Consider the following 19,236-nt stretch of genomic DNA (forward strand, 5'->3'; position numbering starts at 1 on the left):
AAAGGAGGAGGCAATATATAATAGGTTATGTTTCTTGTCTTTCTTAAAATAGGTTATCTTGGTTTTAACGTCTTTGGTGGCTGGTAAAGTACCGCTGATGTCTATGTTGGAGCTAAAGCTTTCAAAGCTGTGGACCATGCAATGCCAAGTAAAATCCCCCTTCTACAAAAGAAGAGTAAGGATATCGGTTGAAAGGAAAACGTGTTATATATTAGTCATAAAGACTGACATAGAAACAGATGCTTGCATGTCTAACTAACTCTACAAGTTGGAGTGCTTGTTAGTTATTTATCATTAGTCAGACTTTGAGATCACTTTAATATTTTATGTGAGTTTGGATTCACAGATCAAGAAAAAGTTCTCATTCATTTAGCATTTCTTGGTACTGACTGAATAGATGTTTCTGTATGCAGGTAGAAAGCAATGCGCGCTTTGTGACATGGTCTGATGGCAGTGTACAATTAATGATTGGAAATGAAGTTCTGGACATATCTACGCAAGATGCGCAGCATGATCAAGCACACCTGTTTCTTAGACATGGAAAGGTGAAAATCTCATGTCTATTGTCATATGTGATGCAAAACCCTAGTTTCTATGGCTGGGAAATTTCAGGGAAAATAGTGGTCCTTTCGTCAAATCAGCAGATATACACACTCACAACTTCACAAAAGAAAGAGGAACTTGTACATAGTTAAGCCTTATGAGGTCCTCACAGGTTGTTTAATCAGTGGATAATGTAGGAGATCACAACATGCAAGAGTAATTACTTCTACTCCGTACTTATGGAATGAAATGAAAAAAACAATTATTTGAAATGATTTTAATCGTATTAGTTAGAAACTTGAACTCCGGGCTTGACTGAAAATAGGATTAGTAACTGACTGATATCTGGCCGTGTTAGTAGAATATGAGGATTAAAGTAAAATGAATATTTATTTCTCTAGCATAAACAAGGTAAGGGAACACATTCTGCCAATCTCTCACCTTCTTCCTCCTCTCTACTTAGTAGCCAGCAGCCATCCATCTCTCCCCTGCTCCATTCCCCTAAACTAGTTCAACTCTGATGACTTTCCCCGACTCCAGTCCTGATCACCTTCCCCTTTTTCCTCCTCCCCGTTGTCTTTTCTCTCCTTCCCTACCTGGTTGTCTTTTGCATTTTTGATATCTTCTTTATGCCTATTAAAGATTGAGGGAATCAGAGGCTGAAAGCTACTCCACTTTAAGTGAGGTAGTATTATGTGTGAGATCAGCCTACATACTCGGATTGATATTAGGTTGACACCTATGACTTGCAAATATAAGTATCTGCTGCAATTGAACTTTGATGAATCATATTTAGATTAAATACTATTAGCTTTTTCTGTCGCAATTCCTATAGTCTATGTACTTTATGACATCTATTGCCTAGTGATCCTCAGCATAAACACCTAACTCGCAGGGAATACTACAATCACAAGGGAGAATTTTAAACAAGATGAGGTTTATGCCTTCATCATTGACATCGAACTCTCACCGTTTATTGACTGCCCTTGTTGATTCACGTCATAAGAAGTATCAAAAAGTGAAGAACTGTTTCACTGACATTGACCCTGAGAGGGAGAAAGAGCAAAAGGAGAAGGTAAAATTGATGAGTAATAGATTATATTTTGCTTTTGGTACGTTATTAAGTTGACTTTAACTTTCTTTTTGTCTATGAAGGCTGAAGGCCAAAACATCAGAGCAAGTGTACTCCTCAATAGGAAAAAGGAGAAGGTCAGCCGCAAATACATGCCTACGGCACGTAGGGAACGCCAACTCTCTCCTGGTTTCTTGGAGGATGCGCTTGAGGAGGTAAGATCTTCTTCTTTTTTCATCTGTCGTTCATGTTGTAGAAAGCACTGTTCAGTGGCATGATAGAAACCTCCTGATCCCTGCTTGCTCTGAAGTGGGTGAATTATCTGTTCAACACGATTCAATGTTTATATAATTGTTGCCTTGTGGAAGACATTAGTCGAACTACTCGGCATTCCTTAAGAAAAAATGCCACTATGATCTATCATATGTGCCTATTGGAATTATCTCCCATTATCAGGACGAGGAGGCTGATTACTATGACTCTCGACGGTCTGCTGCTCGACGTCGTGTTGAAGACGACCTAGAAATGGAAGCTCAAGCTGAGAAACGAATCATTAATGCGAAAAAGGTGCAGAAGTCAAGTGGAATCAAAGAAATTTCCCCTTATTTTTCTTGCTACATTTTTCAGCTAACATGAAGATTCGCCCTTTATCAGAAAGATATTCCTTGGCAAACACCATTGCCTGCTTCAAAGCATTCTCGACGCCCTGTTGATTTTGATGACAGCGAGAAGGAGGAGTCTGAGTATGAAACTGAAGAGGAGGAAGAGGAAGAAGAGAGGTCCCCACCACGTAGAAGGGCTGTTCAGGAGGAGCCAGAATATGAAGATGAGCAAGAGCGTGATCAGGGTGAGGAGGAAGAGGCATATGAAGAGTCTGAAGAGGAAGCTGAGGTAGGAAACTGATCTTCATTGTCCAGTAATATCCCATCTGAACCTTCTTGATCATGTATTGCATTTAATAAATAGGTAACTGTGAGAAGTTTAAACTTTTACTGCAAAGTTCCATACTTTTGATTGGTATTTCTTAATATGCTAGTTTGTAAATAGTAAACTCTTGTGCCAGAGCTGTTGTAAACTTTCCAGACACAGACTGCTTGGCATATCCCTGTCCTTTACTTTTTTGCAGTAACTTGGTGGCACTACAAGCTATCAACTGCTATATCTGTTTTTCTGTGTGCTGGCTGTGTAATAATTTGGAGATAAGTTTGTTAAAAGCGTAAAACCTGTTATGTTGTATAAATTAAATATCTAGGAGCGGGACAAAAGCTACAAAGCTGGCAGCTTGCATTTCGAAAAGGATAATTACCTTATCTACCTGATTCATCTAGTCTTCAAATTTTAGAGAATACTAATATTTATGTTAGATCTAATTTAAAGTGATAAGGGCTTTTAGCATAAAGAACCGTTACCCAAGTGTTTATGTTTTTGAAAAAACAATGTCCTTTGGTAGAGGTTTTGGAAGAAATTCTTGTTGTGAATTCGAGGTTTTGTTCCTAAAACTTAGGCAATATTTGAGATGAACAACTTGCCCCGCTAGTTTAACCTATGGAATTTCTGTTGTTCATTTTTCTAAGGATAGAAGCACGTTATAGAATGATTGTACCAAACTCCACCAAGTGGTTGTCATAGAGGTGAAAGAGTTGGAGACGTGGAGGAACAACCTTGGAACCAAAGCTCGAATCCCGACAGAGCCAACTCTAGGGGAATCTTTCCATCTGCTTAGCCTTGGTGAGTAGAGTAACTCGATACATGTCTTTGATGGGAGGTAGCTGGTAACCGGTGAATTAGTTGAGGCATGCACAAGTTGGCTCCAACATTACTCTTATATTACGGCTAAACGTAACCGTATCAAACTTCTAATTAAGCGTTTGTATACACTATAGTCTCCAAGATACAGTGCCTCCCAAAATAGGGCATTACAATTAAATCATTGTTCGCTTTGGTATTTATTGTCAGTGGACCCCTTTAGGTTAGAAAATGAGATAATATGAACTAATTCTGCCAATGTGAGCTTTGCAAACTTTGGCTGGTCCCAAGCTCAGATAAAGATGATTTTGGTAGGTGGACAACTAGTTTAGAAAAACTTTGACTATTATGAATCCTCTTAATAGGGCCTGAATGGATGAGATTGATATAAAGGATTCATGTGGCCCACTCGAAATTAGTTTGGATCGAGGCTTAAATGATTAGAATTGGTATGTAGAGCTATTATGGATGATAAAGATTTACATCAGAGATGCAATGTTAAATATGCCAGCTGTTCACTACCTTTTTGGACCTAAGACTTTTAATGCAAGGAAATCAAGTTTTGAAGCAATTGTGCAGCTTGATACTCTTAATAATTGCTTCTTCGCTGCTGTAGCAATTTTGGCGGTCATCATTGCACGGAAATGAGGGATACATTACCATATGGTCCAAGATGAGGGGTTTGGTTCATTGACCGTGTATGTCATTAGAAGGAGAAATTGAATCACGGGATTCAATTAAAGCAACTAAATAGGCCGACAGTTTCCATATATCAACATTTTGCCATGGAGCAGACTCTTTCTAAACACTAAAATTTCGGGCAAAGGTCATAATGTTAAATATGCTCAGAAAAGGACAATGCAAGAAAAAGAGGAACCAATTGCAAGATGAGTAGTATCTGCCTAGGTGTTGTTCCGATAACAGAAGAAAATGGTTCTCTGGTGCTTCAGAGTTGAAACTAAAGTGTCTACGTGGCATGAGCAAAGTCAAAATTTTTAATGCATCTAAGCTGCCTGAGTTATCGACAACAATAAATGTCCTCTTCATTTAGTTTCCTTGAGGAAATGGTATGATCGGGGTTTCGATGAAAACAAAAAGTGTTTCCCTTTTTGTGGCAATTTCCTTTATTGGTCAATGTTTGGTACATTTGTTAGCAAGGTAGGAAGGAAGAATATTGGATGATGAATGTTAGCCGTTTTGTCACTTACGAAATATGGATGTCTCATGTGGTGTTCCGCGTTCCTGGTGTTGCATTTTTTTGCTGTCGCTTGTCCCATGCATCGAGGCCCGTAAGGCCTGTTCATAAGTAATGCAGTCTTTCTAAAATACCTGCTTTTGATGCAAGGACACCTTTTCCTCGGGATATTAGTCTTCCTCTGCCGGTTGAATTTCTTTTTCTGGAAAATAATTGGATTTTGGAGAGCTATAAGATATCAGGTATAACAGCAGGCGTCTAGGATATAGATGGGTTTCCATATTTCTAAAACATTCCACTTCACGAGTCGGTTAATTTTACTTGTTTGAGTGAGCCTTGGTGTCACTTCACTTGGAATATTAGGGCCTAATCCCCGGATACGAGGTTTTTGAAATGCTGGATGACACAATAGTAAATTAGATATATTGGTTTCATGGAGAAGTTGGTAAATGAAAGGAAAGAGTAAACCATTGCCGGCAGGTGCAAAAATCCATTTTGGAGAAGTTAGTGAGGTCATATGCAATGCGTAGTTATTTGAGGCGTAGAATATCAATAAATCAGCATAGGTTATACATAATGCAAGAGTTAAAGAGGGCAGCCCGGTGCATAAAGCATCCCGCATTAGCAGGGTTCGGGAAAGGGCCACACCCCAATAAATCAGCATAGATTATACATAAATGTAAGAGAAAATCATATTTACCTGTTAAGAAAAAAATGTAAGATTTTAAATAAATGGATGAAATGAGGTGTGTTATGAGTAGCTATATCGATTTTCAGAATAGCTGAGCTCGTATTTTTTGATAAGGCAAAATACTTGGGCTCATTGCTTAATTTTTAATGGATTCCAACTTGGGGCTGGCTGTATGGATTTCAAAATGTTTTGGCTTTTTTAGGGAGTTTGATGTGTGGTTATGAAATTCTCCCTGTAGTTTCCTTCTTTTAAATAAAATGAGAAATGCATTATGTTCGATGTACAGGTAAAGTTCTTGAAGTAAAAGGCAGAAGTCGATGTATTTAACAGTAATGAAGAATTTGAAGCTCTATTTTAAATTGCCGAAACCTAACTTCTGTCTCGCCTACCACATACCATCGCCCTTTGTTTGTAAAGTGTTATCATATACTGCCACCATCTTCAACTTACCAAATCGTTGCATTGCATTTACCTAAGCCAAAGACTGCCATCAGGGGCAGTTCCCTAGTCAGCACTTTGCCTATTCTCTACTCTTCCATCTTTCCAAATAATCTCCGTATGGTTAGCTAAAGTTTTCTTCAATAAATTTAATCTCCATGTGAGAGGTCAGATGAAGATGCATGTTCAGTTTTTCGTGCGCTTGTGGTCATGCTGAGGCAGCATTAGCGACATCGAATGATGAAAGAAGGGGGGATACTTCGGTACGCAAGCATAATGGAAGAGAAAACGGAATCGAACTTCTAAACAAACGAGATCTTTTCAGAAACAATATGAAATCAACAGTTAAATGGACCTTGGGCCTAACTCAACCCCAAAAGCTGGCAGCTCATGAGGGGAGAATTGCCCAAGACCATATAAGGAGACCAATTACCCATCTCACATGGCTTGGCTCTGATACCATGTTAAATGAACCTTGGGCCTAATTCAACCCCAAAAGCTAGTTCTTGATGGGGGGGGGGGGGGGGGATTGCGAAGACCATATAACGGGACCAATTACCCATCTCACTACCGATGTGGGACTTCTAACATCAACGAAGCTGTAGATTTTAATGGAAGATGGAAAAATATTTATGGCACTGATCTTGAAGAATTTCCTGCCTTTTATATCTTTCACTCTCCCATCCTCTCTTTAATTTCTCTTCTGAAGTTTGATTCTTCTGAGCATGATGATCACGGTCAATGTATTTGGTGATCAGTCCTGTTTGGAGTCAATTAATGCAGCAATCAGGGGATCTCCCGGTAAAATTCGATTATTCAATGACGGTCGACATGTTTCAGTCTAGCTTTTAATTTTAGTTGACAAAAAGTAATTCAAATAGGATTTTACCTTGTTAACAATCGCAGTCTTGAGAAACCACACCTCAGCAGGCTCAGGCTACATGCTTTTATGGCGTCTGGCTTCTAGAGGGAAGATTGGAAGGGAACATAGATTACAGTGAAATCACTCTAAAACTTCAACCTTGGTAACCAGAATGTTCCCCATTAACATGCTACCTCCTACCTGCACTAAAGTTGATGGATCACAAAAATATGCTTTCTACACGGCCCTTCTAGTTCTTTTTGGAGTTCTCTATTATGGTTAAAATTCTTGGTTCTGAACTGATTAACACTGTTTTGCATGCTAAATTATTAACTTGCGATTCCCATTCCGATTCCATGCAGTTTGATGAATTTACTTATCTGAATTTTGATCATTTCTCTCACTTTTCGTCCTCCTTTTTGTGGTCCAAAATTTATCAGGAGCCGAAGCAAGATGTTAGGGAATCAGGACCAAGTAAGCGGAAAGGGATTGAGTCAGATGAAGAATCTCCTCCAAGGAAGACAACAACTCATCGCAGAATGGCAATTGTTTATGACAGTGAGGAGGACTAAAACGTAATGGCGTGGAATCTAAGACAAGTGAGTGTTGGATGTGAACTAATTTAAGCTCTCTGTATGACATGCTTTTTCTGTGATAAGATGTCAAAGCTTCTTTTGTGATGAGTTTTGTTTCCATCTTGCATATACATGTCCTCTAGAGAGCTTTTTTGCCTCATCATCTTTTGGCTTCAACTCTACTACATCACGAGTTTATTGCATCCATTGAAAGATTGATTGTTGAATGTCCTGTTTTGCTTGTAAATTGATTACTGGAGTTTATGCGTAGTTGTTGGTGTTTGGCTGTAGCAATTGAACTAGGTCAAGTGCTTGGATTTTTTGTTAGATTTGCAGACTAGGGGCAATAATTATTTTCCATCCGGAGACATTGATTGAATTTTAAGCTGGAAAGCTTGTTGTTATTAATAGAGTTTGTGGCTGCACAATGGTCAAGTAGTTTTTTGTGGTAGAGTAGCAGTTGTAGTAGTAAAATTATCATCACTTAATGAATGAGCATATTGGTTCTAGCATACTTCTAATGGTTAGCATATCTGTATGTATAATATCCAGAGCTAGGAATGATTGATTCATTCTTGAAAAAAAAAAAAACAGAGCTAGGAATGATGGTGAAGTGATGACGCGTGCTTTTCATTGAGATGTACATCTTTTATCAACTTTTAGCCAGAGTTTCTTGGAAACTTAAGTGCTAAATTCCTTTCTGTGAAGAACTACTTTTCTAGTTTTCAACAAACTGCATGCACACCGTGGATTCTTTTTGATTGAAGACCTTTCTTGATTCAGGTTTACATTTGCCAGGCAAATTTGCATAGGAGTGTCACAGCCTGGGATTTGAAACGAGGCAAGAGCCTGAATGTTGTTCAGTTATACATCACCGACTTACCTTAGGTTTATACTTTCAGAGGTCTTTCTCATGCTGAATTTGGCAATGAGCCGTAGAAGAACTGTTGTTACCCTTTTTATCTTCCGTTCATATGAATTGTTGTTTAAGATGGATATAACCTGTTTTTTTTTTTTTTTTAATCAGCGAGCTATTTATAGATGAAACTTGAAGCTTAGTACGCCTTGCTGTTGGCTTTTCTTTACATGTTCATCAGTTTTTTTCCCTCGCTCAATTCAGCAGTTATTTTGTATCCATACCAAAGCGAGGGGCAAAAGCATGCTCACTTGCACCCTTCAGTTTCTGTTCTTTTAGTTTGCTTTCTGAAAAAGGTCTCCACAAGGATCATTGTGAAACTGCTTCACGAAAATCTGATAGTCTTAATTTTATTCTGGCTGCAAAGAACCACCGGAGCAGCTTGAGCTTCTGTGTTCTGGGATGATTGAGGTTTCCATGCATCTGCAGGAGCATCTTATCTAATTTAAAGGTAAACGAGGGTGTAGCGGCAAATATGCTTCGTTCTGTTCTAATCAAGTTTCGTTGAGCAATTTTTTCCAGTTGTTACTAAAGTGATTACTTGATGTTGGATCGTGTTTCCATTCAGTGTCTTTTACTCGATCAGACTCAGTTATTTCAACTACTTTATATGATCTTTCAAATTGGTCACGCTATGGTGAACGGCGCATGTAATTATGTTTGTGAAGATCAAACTATCTGCACCTGAACAGAAAGACCCTATGAAGGTTTACGGTTCAATCAAGAACATAGACTTGTTCATACAAGAACTTACCACTACCTGTAGTTCCTACTATGCTGGATTAGTGATTTCGTGTCACCTCTTCACACTTCCTACTTCTTCGGACAGGTGCAGGGATAGTTGTATTTGGGACCATGTTTAAAGAACAGTCGAATTCTATAAAGTTTTTGGAGTTTAACCATCTTAGAACTAACCTCAAACTTTTGAGATGGAAGTTGAGAATCGTCTTAATTTAACTTCATAACTAAATGGCCAAATGTTAGAAGTTGGCATATTACGGCTTAAGAAATAGTAGTTCCTTTTCCTTCAAATTCATAAGACTATCATATTAGTCTACTCTCTTAATATCCTCATCCACTATCCATGTAATAGAAGTTCTTGGACCAAAAAGGAATGTAGAAGTTCAATGCAATTTTTTAACTGTTTACTTTAAATAATTGGAATTGAATAATTATCACACCATGTCTTGTAATCCCACTTTCCATGGTAACGTCTAGGTCTATACATATGTAAACCTTTCAAATTTTTTATTATAGCCTTATTTAAGCGAGTCAACTTATAATTTGTTCTAGTGATTTATGTAATCTCATAAGCATCACGTGATTCAAATGTGACATTATAGCTCATATAATTTTTAATACATTTCTTCTATTGACAGATGCAGTTATTTTCTATCATCTTCCTCTTGAAAATGAAACTGCAAAATAGGCCATCTTTTTTTTATAAATTATTACTCCAATCCTTTTCAAATGACTTTCTAGGGTGTGACACATTCGTTAATATTTCTAGTTAATTAGATTAATTAAAAAGGTCATTTAATTACATTACCCTTTATCTCTTAAAAGTATAAAAAATTAATGGAAAAACCTTTTAAAAAATTGCACACTTATATATAGCACGAGTAAGTTGGGAAAAATAATAATATCTTAATTTTTTAAATAACACTAATTTTGAATTATTTTTAAAAGACATGAACAAAGTATCAGAGGGAGTGAAACAAAAGAAACTGCAATTCTTCATTTTTTTGCGCGGATTGCCTCCAAACGCGGTGGTCTTTAATTTTTGTCCCTTAAATTGCTGGTCTTTAATTTTCACACCTCGGCACTTTAATTTTCATTTTTTGAGCGGATTGTCCTTCTTTTGGGGTGATCTTTAATTTTTGTCCTCGCTTGAAAATGTGGCCGAAAATATTCCGAGGTTCTAAATTCGAACCCCTGCTCAGTAAAAAAAAAAAAAAAAAAAATTCACAAGGCGAGGCTTTGCAAAAAGTCTGCCTTATTCAGCAGACATTTTGTTATACTTAAAGCAGACTTTTTGTAAAGCCTTGACTTGAGATTTTTTTAAAATTTTATGACTAAGCCGGTATTCGAATCCAAAATCTCAAAGTATTTTAGGTAAAGGATAAAAATTAAAAACCAGCAATTTAAGGGGCAAAAATCAAAGGCCACCCACAACGAAGGGCAATCGTGCAAATTACCCTTTAATTTTCAAGAATATTTTCGGCCACACTTAAAGTGCTGAAATACAAAAATTAAACACCAGGGGCAAGAACTGAAGGACCCCCCCTAAATAAGTGCATTTGTGCGAATGACCCCAATTCTTTTGCGTTGAAACATGGGACCCAAAGTGAATTTTATTCCCCCTGTCCCAATAAAATTATCCTAATTTCTTTATTAATTTATCTCAAAAAGATTAACATATTTTTATATTTAGAAATAATTTAATTTTACAATACTATAGTTTACAACTACGTAAATATCTAAGGTTTATTTTGAACCATACATTTTAAAAAAATTCATTTATTTTTTAAATTCTTTGCCAAAATTAGGAGGGAGCATAAGATTTTATGAGAAATCTATATTCCAGGTCAGTCTAGTAGTCACCAGATACACAAATATGACTAGGCCCACGTAATCACAGAGTTGCCACGTGGCCGCGAAGGAGGAAAAAAAAAAAGGTGTGGAAAGTTCTAGGTTATTTTTATTTTCCTTATTTGTTATTCTGGTACGTTCTAGACTCACCCATCTAAACTTCCAGACTCCTCTGTTTCCCTTAACATAAGCACCTCTCTCCCTTCAGTGTATTGAACCAAACTCACAAACACATCAAAAGCAATTCTCTTTTTCTGCTCTTACAATTACATTACAGTTCGTTTCTTGTTGAAGGTATGCTTGCATGTCTCTTATTGTTATGTCACTAAAAATTTTCTCTTCAATTCTCAGTTCTTTTTAATTTTTTAGATTTTTGGGTTTGGGTCTTGTTTCATTGTGTGTGTAGTTGATATACCCTTGAGAAGTCATGCACTGTTGTTCGGTTATATGCGTTTGATGCAACATGTCATCTTTTCTTTTCTTTAAAATAAGCCGGTTTTGCTATATATTGATCATTGAGTCGAATTTTTATTGGGGTTAGCTATTATAAGTGAATCAGTTTATTTATGTATCTAAAAAATAGAGCTATATACTATGATACTCTTATATCATATTGAAAACTATGCTCAATTATTTTATTTTTACACAAGTACCTATGCATGAAAATTGTTTTTCACTTTATAAATAAGGTTTTATTTATCTATATTTATGTCCATAATATAAATTAATGAAAAAAAATCATAATATTATAATAGTAAAACAGGTATTTGGTCAGTTGAGTGATCTTTTGAGTAATATAAGCATAGTTAAGTGATTTGTTCATAATTTCGGATTGTTGAGTGACCTTCTGAGTAATTGAATAAGTTGGTAACTGATAATTTTTTTTTTTCTGTTGGGTTTTCTTGTTCTTCCTCTAGATTTATATATTGGTATTGTAAATTTTACTAATATGATTCATTTGATTCTCATTGTGTGTTCTATTATTGCAGTTTGTTGAAATTTGCGTAACTCATCATGAATCCTGAAAAATTTACACACAAGACAAATGAGGCACTTGCTGAGGCACATGAACTAGCTACATCTGCAGGGCATGCTCAAATAACACCGTTGCATATGGCTGTATCTTTAATTTCTGATCACCATGGTATTTTCCGACAAGCAATTGCTAATGCTGCTGGTAGTGAAGAATCAGCTAATGCAGTTGAAAGGGTGTTCAATCAAGCTAAAAAGAAAATACCTTCACAAACACCAGCACCTGATGAAGTTCCAGCAAGCACTTCACTGATAAAAGTTCTCCGCCGAGCTCAATCGTTGCAGAAATCGCGCGGTGATAGCCATTTGGCGGTTGATTTGTTGATTTTAGGCCTTCTTGAAGATTCCCAAATTGTTGATCTTTTGAAAGAAGCTGGTCTTAGTGCAGCAAGAGTGAAATCTGAAGTTGAGAAACTTAGAGGAAAGGAAGGAAAGAAAGTGGAAAGTGCTACTGGGGACACTACATTTCAAGCACTTAAGACTTATGGTCGTGATCTTGTGGAGCAAGCAGGGAAACTTGATCCTGTGATTGGTAGGGATGAAGAAATCCGAAGAGTTATTAGGATTTTATCGAGGAGGACGAAGAATAACCCCGTGCTTATTGGAGAACCCGGTGTTGGTAAAACAGCAGTAGTTGAGGGGTTGGCACAAAGGATCGTTCGAGGCGATGTTCCGAGTAATTTGGCTGATGTTAGGGTTATAGCATTGGATATGGGAGCTTTAGTTGCTGGAGCAAAATACAGAGGTGAATTTGAAGAAAGGTTGAAGGCTGTTTTGAAGGAAGTGGAAGAAGCAGAAGGGAAAGTGATTCTCTTTATTGATGAGATACATTTGGTGTTAGGTGCTGGTAGGACTGAAGGGTCAATGGATGCTGCTAATTTGTTTAAGCCAATGCTTGCTAGGGGACAATTAAGGTGTATTGGTGCAACAACTTTGGAAGAGTATAGGAAGTATGTGGAAAAAGATGCTGCATTCGAGAGGCGTTTCCAGCAGGTTTATGTAGCGGAGCCTAGTGTTCCGGATACTATAAGTATCCTAAGAGGGTTGAAGGAGAAGTATGAAGGTCATCATGGTGTGAAAATTCAGGATAGGGCTCTTGTTATTGCAGCCCAGCTTTCGTCTCGATACATCACAGGTATGAACTTTTACAAATTTCGCCCATTATGTCACTAATTTTAGAATATGATGATTTAATCGAATGTGATGCATCTTAAGATTGTATTCTGGTGGTCCGGAAAAGATTTACTGAAATATAGCAGGGTGGACATGAAGCTAGTTTTTAGTTGATATAACTGAATTATGTCCTGTTTCAGATGATAAAAATATTTCTGTTTCTTTCTGGTTTGCAAGGTGATAACATTTTAAGCTTTTGGTTCTTGTGTCAGAAATGTCATTTTATTAAAATGAATTCTCTGAAGGTTTTCCAACTCTTTGCTATGGAGAATTGCGGCAGTTGTCGGGCTTATCATTTGCCAGTTAGCAATAATCATGTGCTCCTACTAGATGCAAAGATAACTGTTCTGTATATTTTGCTTCAGGTCGACATTTGCCAGATAAAGCCATTGACCTGGTTGATGAGGCTTGTGCAAATGTGAGAGTTCAACTTGATAGTCAACCAGAAGAAATTGATAACCTTGAAAGGAAGAGGATTCAGCTAGAAGTTGAACATCATGCTCTTGAAAAGGAAAAAGACAAAGCTAGCAAAGCTCGACTTGTTGAAGTAAGTGTTAATCTCCCAGTAGTGCTTTTACCTAGTATTCTAAAACATATATAGTGAAATGTGTACAAATAACATATCAATCAATATTTCAGGTTAAAAAAGAGCTTGATGATTTGAGGGACAAACTCCAGCCTTTGATGATGAGGTATAAGAAAGAGAAGGAGCGGATTGATGAGCTTCGCAGGCTTAAGCAAAAGCGCGATGAACTCATGTATGCTTTACAAGAAGCTGAAAGGAGATATGATCTTGCTAGAGCAGCAGATCTCAGATATGGTGCAATCCAAGAAGTGGAAGCTGCAATAACAAAGCTTGAAAGTACCTCAGATGAGAGTACAATGTTAACAGAGGCTGTGGGACCTGATCAGATCGCGGAAGTAGTTAGTCGCTGGACTGGTATACCTGTCTCAAGGCTTGGTCAGAACGAGAAAGAGAAACTGATTGGTCTCGCTGATCGACTGCACCATAGAGTAGTGGGACAAGATCATGCAGTTAGAGCTGTTGCTGAGGCTGTGTTAAGGTCTAGAGCTGGATTAGGAAGGCCACAACAACCAACTGGTTCATTCCTTTTCTTGGGCCCAACTGGTGTTGGAAAGACGGAACTTGCTAAAGCTCTTGCTGAGCAGCTCTTTGATGATGACAAATTGATGGTCAGAATTGACATGTCTGAATACATGGAACAACATTCTGTTGCTCGGTTGATTGGCGCTCCACCTGGGTAAGGACCCTTTAACCATTGAAATGACAATAGAGTACAAAAAATACTTTTTCGAGTAAAACTATATCGGATGGTACACAAATGTAGAGTAGGATAGCTCCACTTTTCGTTAGGTACTTAATAGTTTTGTGTCTCGAGTGATGAATGCTGAGTATGTTTGTTCTGTGTCTGCAGTTATGTTGGACATGAGGAAGGAGGACAGCTTACTGAAGCTGTGAGGAGGCGCCCTTACAGTGTTGTGCTTTTTGACGAAGTGGAAAAAGCTCATCCTACTGTGTTTAATACCTTGCTTCAAGTGTTGGACGATGGAAGGTTAACTGATGGTCAAGGTCGTACTGTTGATTTTACTAACAGTGTGATCATTATGACTTCAAATCTGGGAGCGGAATATCTTTTGTCAGGATTAATGGGCAAGTGCACCATGGAGAAGGCTCGCGAAATGGTCATGCAGGAGGTATGTTAGAACATCTAATTTGCTGCGAAAAAAATTCGCGGAAAAGTTTTCATTGTTAAATAGAATAGTAGTTGTTCACACATGTATCTTTTTGTGCCAGGTGAGGAAGCAGTTTAAGCCTGAGTTATTGAATCGGCTTGATGAGATTGTTGTGTTTGATCCTTTGTCACACGAGCAGTTGAGACAAGTATGCCGTCACCAGCTGAAAGATGTGGCAGGCCGTTTAGCTGAGAGGGGTATCGCCTTGGGCGTTACTGAGGCTGCGTTAGATGTCATACTTGCTCAAAGTTATGATCCGGTAAGTGCTAATTTCTAGTATTTAACTCCACGTTTCATGGTAATTTTGACAAGGAGGTGTACTAACTTTTGCTATTAATGGCATCCAGGTTTATGGTGCAAGGCCTATTAGGAGGTGGTTGGAGAAGAAAGTTGTAACGGAGTTATCAAAGATGCTTGTGAAGGAGGAAATCGATGAGAATTCAACTGTGTACATAGATGCTGGAATTGGTGGGAAAGATCTAACTTACAGGGTGGAGAAAAATGGAGGGCTTGTCAATGCTGCTACTGGGAAAAAATCTGATGTGCTGATTCAGCTCCCTAATGGGCCAAGGAGTGATGCTGCTCAAGCAGTGAAGAAAATGAGGATTGAAGAAATAGTTGACGAAGATGATGAAATGGAAGTTTAAAGTGGTTAGTCACTCGATCAAATGAACATATGACTACTTTTGTTGACCCCTTGCGGGGAAGTTCAGTTTTACTTCTTCAAGAAGTGAATAAATGTAGATGCTCGCTATCTTGTTGAATGTTTTGTGTTTGCTTTATGAATGGAATGTCTCAATAGGATTGTAATCCTCTGTTTTTCTAAATGTAAGTGTGGTTTTCTTTTATTTTTCCATTTTTGATTGCTTGCAAAGTTTGAACTTGGAGAATTACGATCCAAAATTTTGGACCTAGTTTCTATAGCGCAAAGATCAGAAAGGCTTGGAATTGAACCTAGATGTACATGGCTGCTAAACATTTGCGAGTTTCCAGCCCAATAAATAGGTCCATTGGTTTCATTTTAAGATTTAGTCTGGTGGCAATAGATTATTGATTGGTCCTTTGCCCTTGTTACTTTATGGTTTCCCTGCCATGTTATGCCATGTGCTGCATTTTTGTGTGAATATTCTCATTCCAGGGGCAGTTCAGAGATAGCTCAAGGCTTTCTCAAAGATTAAGGTCTCCAGATTTTGCAAAATCAGCTTTTTCAAAGTTATGGATTTGAAGATGTGTGGAACTTGTAACAAAAAAATCTTTTTGTGCCGATTCAACATTTTGAAAAGACTGAAAACACCAACACGAAGATGCATGTGGGGATGATGAGATTCAGGATTTGTGAGTGAATTTAGAATACATGTTCATCTTAATTTTCCTGCATATGTAAAAAATAATTTGATGAAAGAAACAACGAATTCAACTAAAACAAAATCGTAAAATGTCCCATCTTAAATCAGCCTTTGCTAAAATGTCATATTTTGATAGGGAAGATTTGATCAATTCATCAGTTCATCATCTTTTTGCAAAAGCTGGACATAAAGCACCATTTAGCAACTTCAAAAATGATTTCATGAAAAGATCAGCGTCAAAATCAATCTAATGCCACCCGAATAATTCGCCAAGTTCTTTTAATTTTGCCAACTTTCTTTTCTCCTTACGACATCTTTCTGGATCAGGGCTAATATATATCACTATCAAGTGATGTCTGGGGAGGGTAGAGTGTATGCAGTATATAACTTATCTCTACCTTGTGACAGTAGAGAGGGTTGTTTCTGATTGACCCTCGACTCAAGGAGAGATGAAAATCAAACAATTAAACGATATATGCAAAAACCACAGTTGGTGGTTGTTTGTTTTCTCCTTTTGTAATTTTATGATTCGGTTTTATATTAGTTAAAATGAGGCTGTTAAAACATTTGTATCGAAAAGCAGTCTTGTATTTTCCTCTCCATGGCACTTTGTTGAGGGACCTTCGAGTCAACTTTTTGGAATTATGTGTTTTTTCCCCCTGTTCCTTTGCCCAGACGGATGATGCGCCATGATAGTGGATTCGGGATTTTCATTCGTGAAGATTTAAAAAAAAAAAAAAAAAAAAAAAGCTAAACATAAAATAGCATTGTCTCTAGGAATCGAACCTTAGATGTTAGGGTAAATTTTGAACACTTTAGATCACCTGAGCTAACCTTTTGCATTTATTTAGGGTATTCAAAATTTATATATGTACATAAATAAAAAAAAATCTATCATATATATACAGTGTAATTTTTTGTCAAGGGTGTTCAGGTGAACAAAAGCCCACCTAAATCCCCCCATAATGCCTCGTAAATAAATGTTAAATTAATTAAGTACGTTTAAGTAATGGAGTACAAGTTTATATGCATATACTCCCTCCATTCCAAAATAAATAAATTTTCGGGGTGTGACACACTAATGAAAATCTAATCAATAGCATTAATCTGATGGTCATTTGATTAAATTATCCTTTGTCTTTTCTCAAACTTTCCTTAAAAGGTTGAAACAGTGAGTGGTGAAATTTCGAAAAACTACGAGTATTAAAAAAGGGGCAACTTTTAAAAAGATTAATTAATAATATCTGAATTTTGAAAAATTCACTTATTTTTTATCGAAAAAAAATCTCAAAAACTAATTTGCAAATGGAAGGAGTACATATATGACAATTATTAGTGGGCGTTTGGCCATAAAAATTATTCACTTTTTTCTGGAGTTGTATTTCGGAATACTAAAAACAAGAAAATTTTATTTTTTAAATTTTTTTCACTTTTTTCATTTTTTTACACTACATTTCACAAAAAACTATAATTTCAAAAATTATGGCTAAACACAACTCCAATTTCAACTCCAACTTCAAAAATTCCAAAAAAAGTGAAAAAGTTTTTGATATTTATGGCTAAACGGGTACTTATTCTAATCAATCTGGAAACTTTCTTGGGCAAGCTTTGATGCCCTCCCTACCCCAAGAAGTTGTTTGGTTGGGATTGTTAGTATGACATAAACACTGGGCTACTTAAAATTTTACCACAACATATATAGTACTCGATGACGCCATCACAATATCGATTTAACAAATCTTCCACTATTGTAATAGTTGTTTGGCCAAACTTATTTTTGCTCAGAAGTTTATTTATTCGAATAAGTATTTATTTTTAAAAAGTAAGGGTTTGGGAAAAATAAGTGTTTCTGGAGTGTAGCAAAACTGTTTTCCATAAGCTAAAAGAAATAGTTTTGTTCAAAAACACTTTTTTTAAAAGTACTTTTGAAAAAAATATACTTAGAAGCACTTTTTAAAAGCGCGATCAAACACTAATTGTTGCTAAAAAGTGTTTTTCTAATTAATTGGCCAAACACAAACTGTTTTTCATCAAAAGTACTTTTTTAAAAAGCACTTTTGGAAAAGTAACAAAATAAATTTATTTTAGAAGTTTGGCTAAACAGACTATAAGGGCCCGTTTGGAAAGCCACCCAGGTAATTGGAATTGGATGTAATTATACAATTTGACCTGTTTATTTGACCAAGTAATTACACAATTAGGTGGGAATTGGGTGTAATTAAGAGGGTGTAATTACACTCTCCAATTCTCTTAGGGGTGGGAAAGGGGGGGGGGGGGGGGGCGTTGAGAATTGAGTAATTACAGGGTTACTTTTTAGTTTCTTTTTTTTTTGTTTTATTTTAATTTCTTTTTATTTTTTATGTCTATTATTTTTATTTTTTAAAATATATTTTTATTTTTATATTATTTATCTTTCATTTTAGTTCTTCTCATTCCCAACCTTTACTTCTTGTGGTTCCATGTAGTTATTCATATTTTTTAATTTTATTCATTAAGCATGGTCGTGCTATTATTCTAATTTTTTGATACTACACCTCTTAATATTAGAAAAATGAGTCATTAACAAACTTGAGATATAATGAGTGGCGTCATTAAAGTATAATTAGGTTGTGAATGAGGTTATAGACTTGTATTTTCCTTTTCTTTGAATTATTTACTTATGTTACGTTGGAACTTACTTATGTTATGTTGGAATTTGACATAAAAGTATTATGTTAAACTTTTTCTTACGGATTTTGAATATAGGTTATATTTTTTATTTTAAGTTATTTACTTTAGTACTATTGACTTGTTATTTCACATTGCATGCTGTTTATTTTTCATTTACAGTTGATGGAATTTTTTTTTTTTATTTGTCAAACATTTGAATAATATTATGGCATTATATTTATAATTTTTTTTTTTTGTCAAATATACAATCCATGACGTTCTCACAAAAAAAGTCTACTTTAAGTTTTATAATTAATTAAAATAAAAATATTATTAATTTGAAAAATATATATCAATTTTTTTTTTTACAATATTAGTTACAAATATATGATTATTAATTAATATATTTTCAAGAAACATTGTGTTATTAGATAACTAATTCAATATCATTTATAAACACACATATTTTTTAAATATTAATTTTAAATATTTTATAATTAAATTTTATTTTTAAATTAACTAACTGTGTAATTACACTTGTGCAACCAAATAACACGCTTATAATTATACCGTAATTATATTATGACAAATAAATATATCGTTGTAATTATAATACTGTGTAATTATTAGGTTGTGTAATTATCCAATTAC

General features: G+C 36.0%; 2 protein-coding genes across 3 annotated transcripts; both read left to right on the forward strand.

Moving 5' to 3' along the window:
- The first annotated feature begins 383 nt into the window (after positions 1 to 383).
- LOC132055747 (protein LEO1 homolog) lies at positions 384 to 8,184 on the forward strand. Of its 2 annotated transcripts, none has more exons than XM_059447713.1 (7): positions 384 to 545; positions 1,439 to 1,618; positions 1,699 to 1,830; positions 2,072 to 2,182; positions 2,270 to 2,506; positions 6,988 to 7,146; positions 7,921 to 8,184. In XM_059447713.1, exons 1-6 carry the CDS (start codon positions 408 to 410, stop codon positions 7,117 to 7,119), a joined length of 930 nt encoding a protein of 309 aa, XP_059303696.1. In that variant the 5' UTR covers positions 384 to 407; the 3' UTR covers positions 7,120 to 7,146; positions 7,921 to 8,184. The 2 variants fall into 2 exon arrangements, with proteins under 2 accessions (XP_059303696.1, XP_059303695.1); XM_059447712.1 differs by having other exon boundaries at positions 385 to 545; positions 7,906 to 8,184.
- A 2,629-nt stretch (positions 8,185 to 10,813) lies between these two features.
- Positions 10,814 to 15,438, forward strand: LOC132055749 (chaperone protein ClpB1). Its single transcript, XM_059447714.1, has 7 exons — positions 10,814 to 10,924; positions 11,620 to 12,797; positions 13,201 to 13,382; positions 13,475 to 14,097; positions 14,272 to 14,551; positions 14,652 to 14,849; positions 14,938 to 15,438. The coding sequence occupies exons 2-7, from the start codon at positions 11,645 to 11,647 to the stop codon at positions 15,235 to 15,237; spliced, it is 2,736 nt and encodes a 911-aa protein (XP_059303697.1). The 5' UTR covers positions 10,814 to 10,924; positions 11,620 to 11,644; the 3' UTR covers positions 15,238 to 15,438.
- The last annotated feature ends 3,798 nt before the right edge of the window (positions 15,439 to 19,236 follow it).

This window comes from Lycium ferocissimum, chromosome 5 (genome assembly GCF_029784015.1).
Source record: "Lycium ferocissimum isolate CSIRO_LF1 chromosome 5, AGI_CSIRO_Lferr_CH_V1, whole genome shotgun sequence".
Lineage (NCBI taxonomy): Eukaryota > Viridiplantae > Streptophyta > Magnoliopsida > Solanales > Solanaceae > Lycium > Lycium ferocissimum.

What these genes read in the sequence shown, in the direction of transcription:
- LOC132055749 (XM_059447714.1), top strand. Translation starts at nt 11,645, where the DNA reads ATGAATCCTGAAAAATTTACACACAAGACAAATGAGGCACTTGCTGAG. An exon ending in GCAAAGCTCGACTTGTTGAA is followed by an intron (nt 13,383 to 13,474) that starts GTAAGTGTTAAT and finishes TCAATATTTCAG; the next exon opens with GTTAAAAAAGAGCTTGATGA. An exon ending in GCGAAATGGTCATGCAGGAG is followed by an intron (nt 14,552 to 14,651) that starts GTATGTTAGAAC and finishes TTTTTGTGCCAG; the next exon opens with GTGAGGAAGCAGTTTAAGCC.
- LOC132055747 (XM_059447713.1), top strand. Translation starts at nt 408, where the DNA reads ATGCAGGTAGAAAGCAATGCGCGCTTTGTGACATGGTCTGATGGCAGT. An exon ending in TGTTTCTTAGACATGGAAAG is followed by an intron (nt 546 to 1,438) that starts GTGAAAATCTCA and finishes CCTAACTCGCAG; the next exon opens with GGAATACTACAATCACAAGG. An exon ending in AGAAAGAGCAAAAGGAGAAG is followed by an intron (nt 1,619 to 1,698) that starts GTAAAATTGATG and finishes TTGTCTATGAAG; the next exon opens with GCTGAAGGCCAAAACATCAG.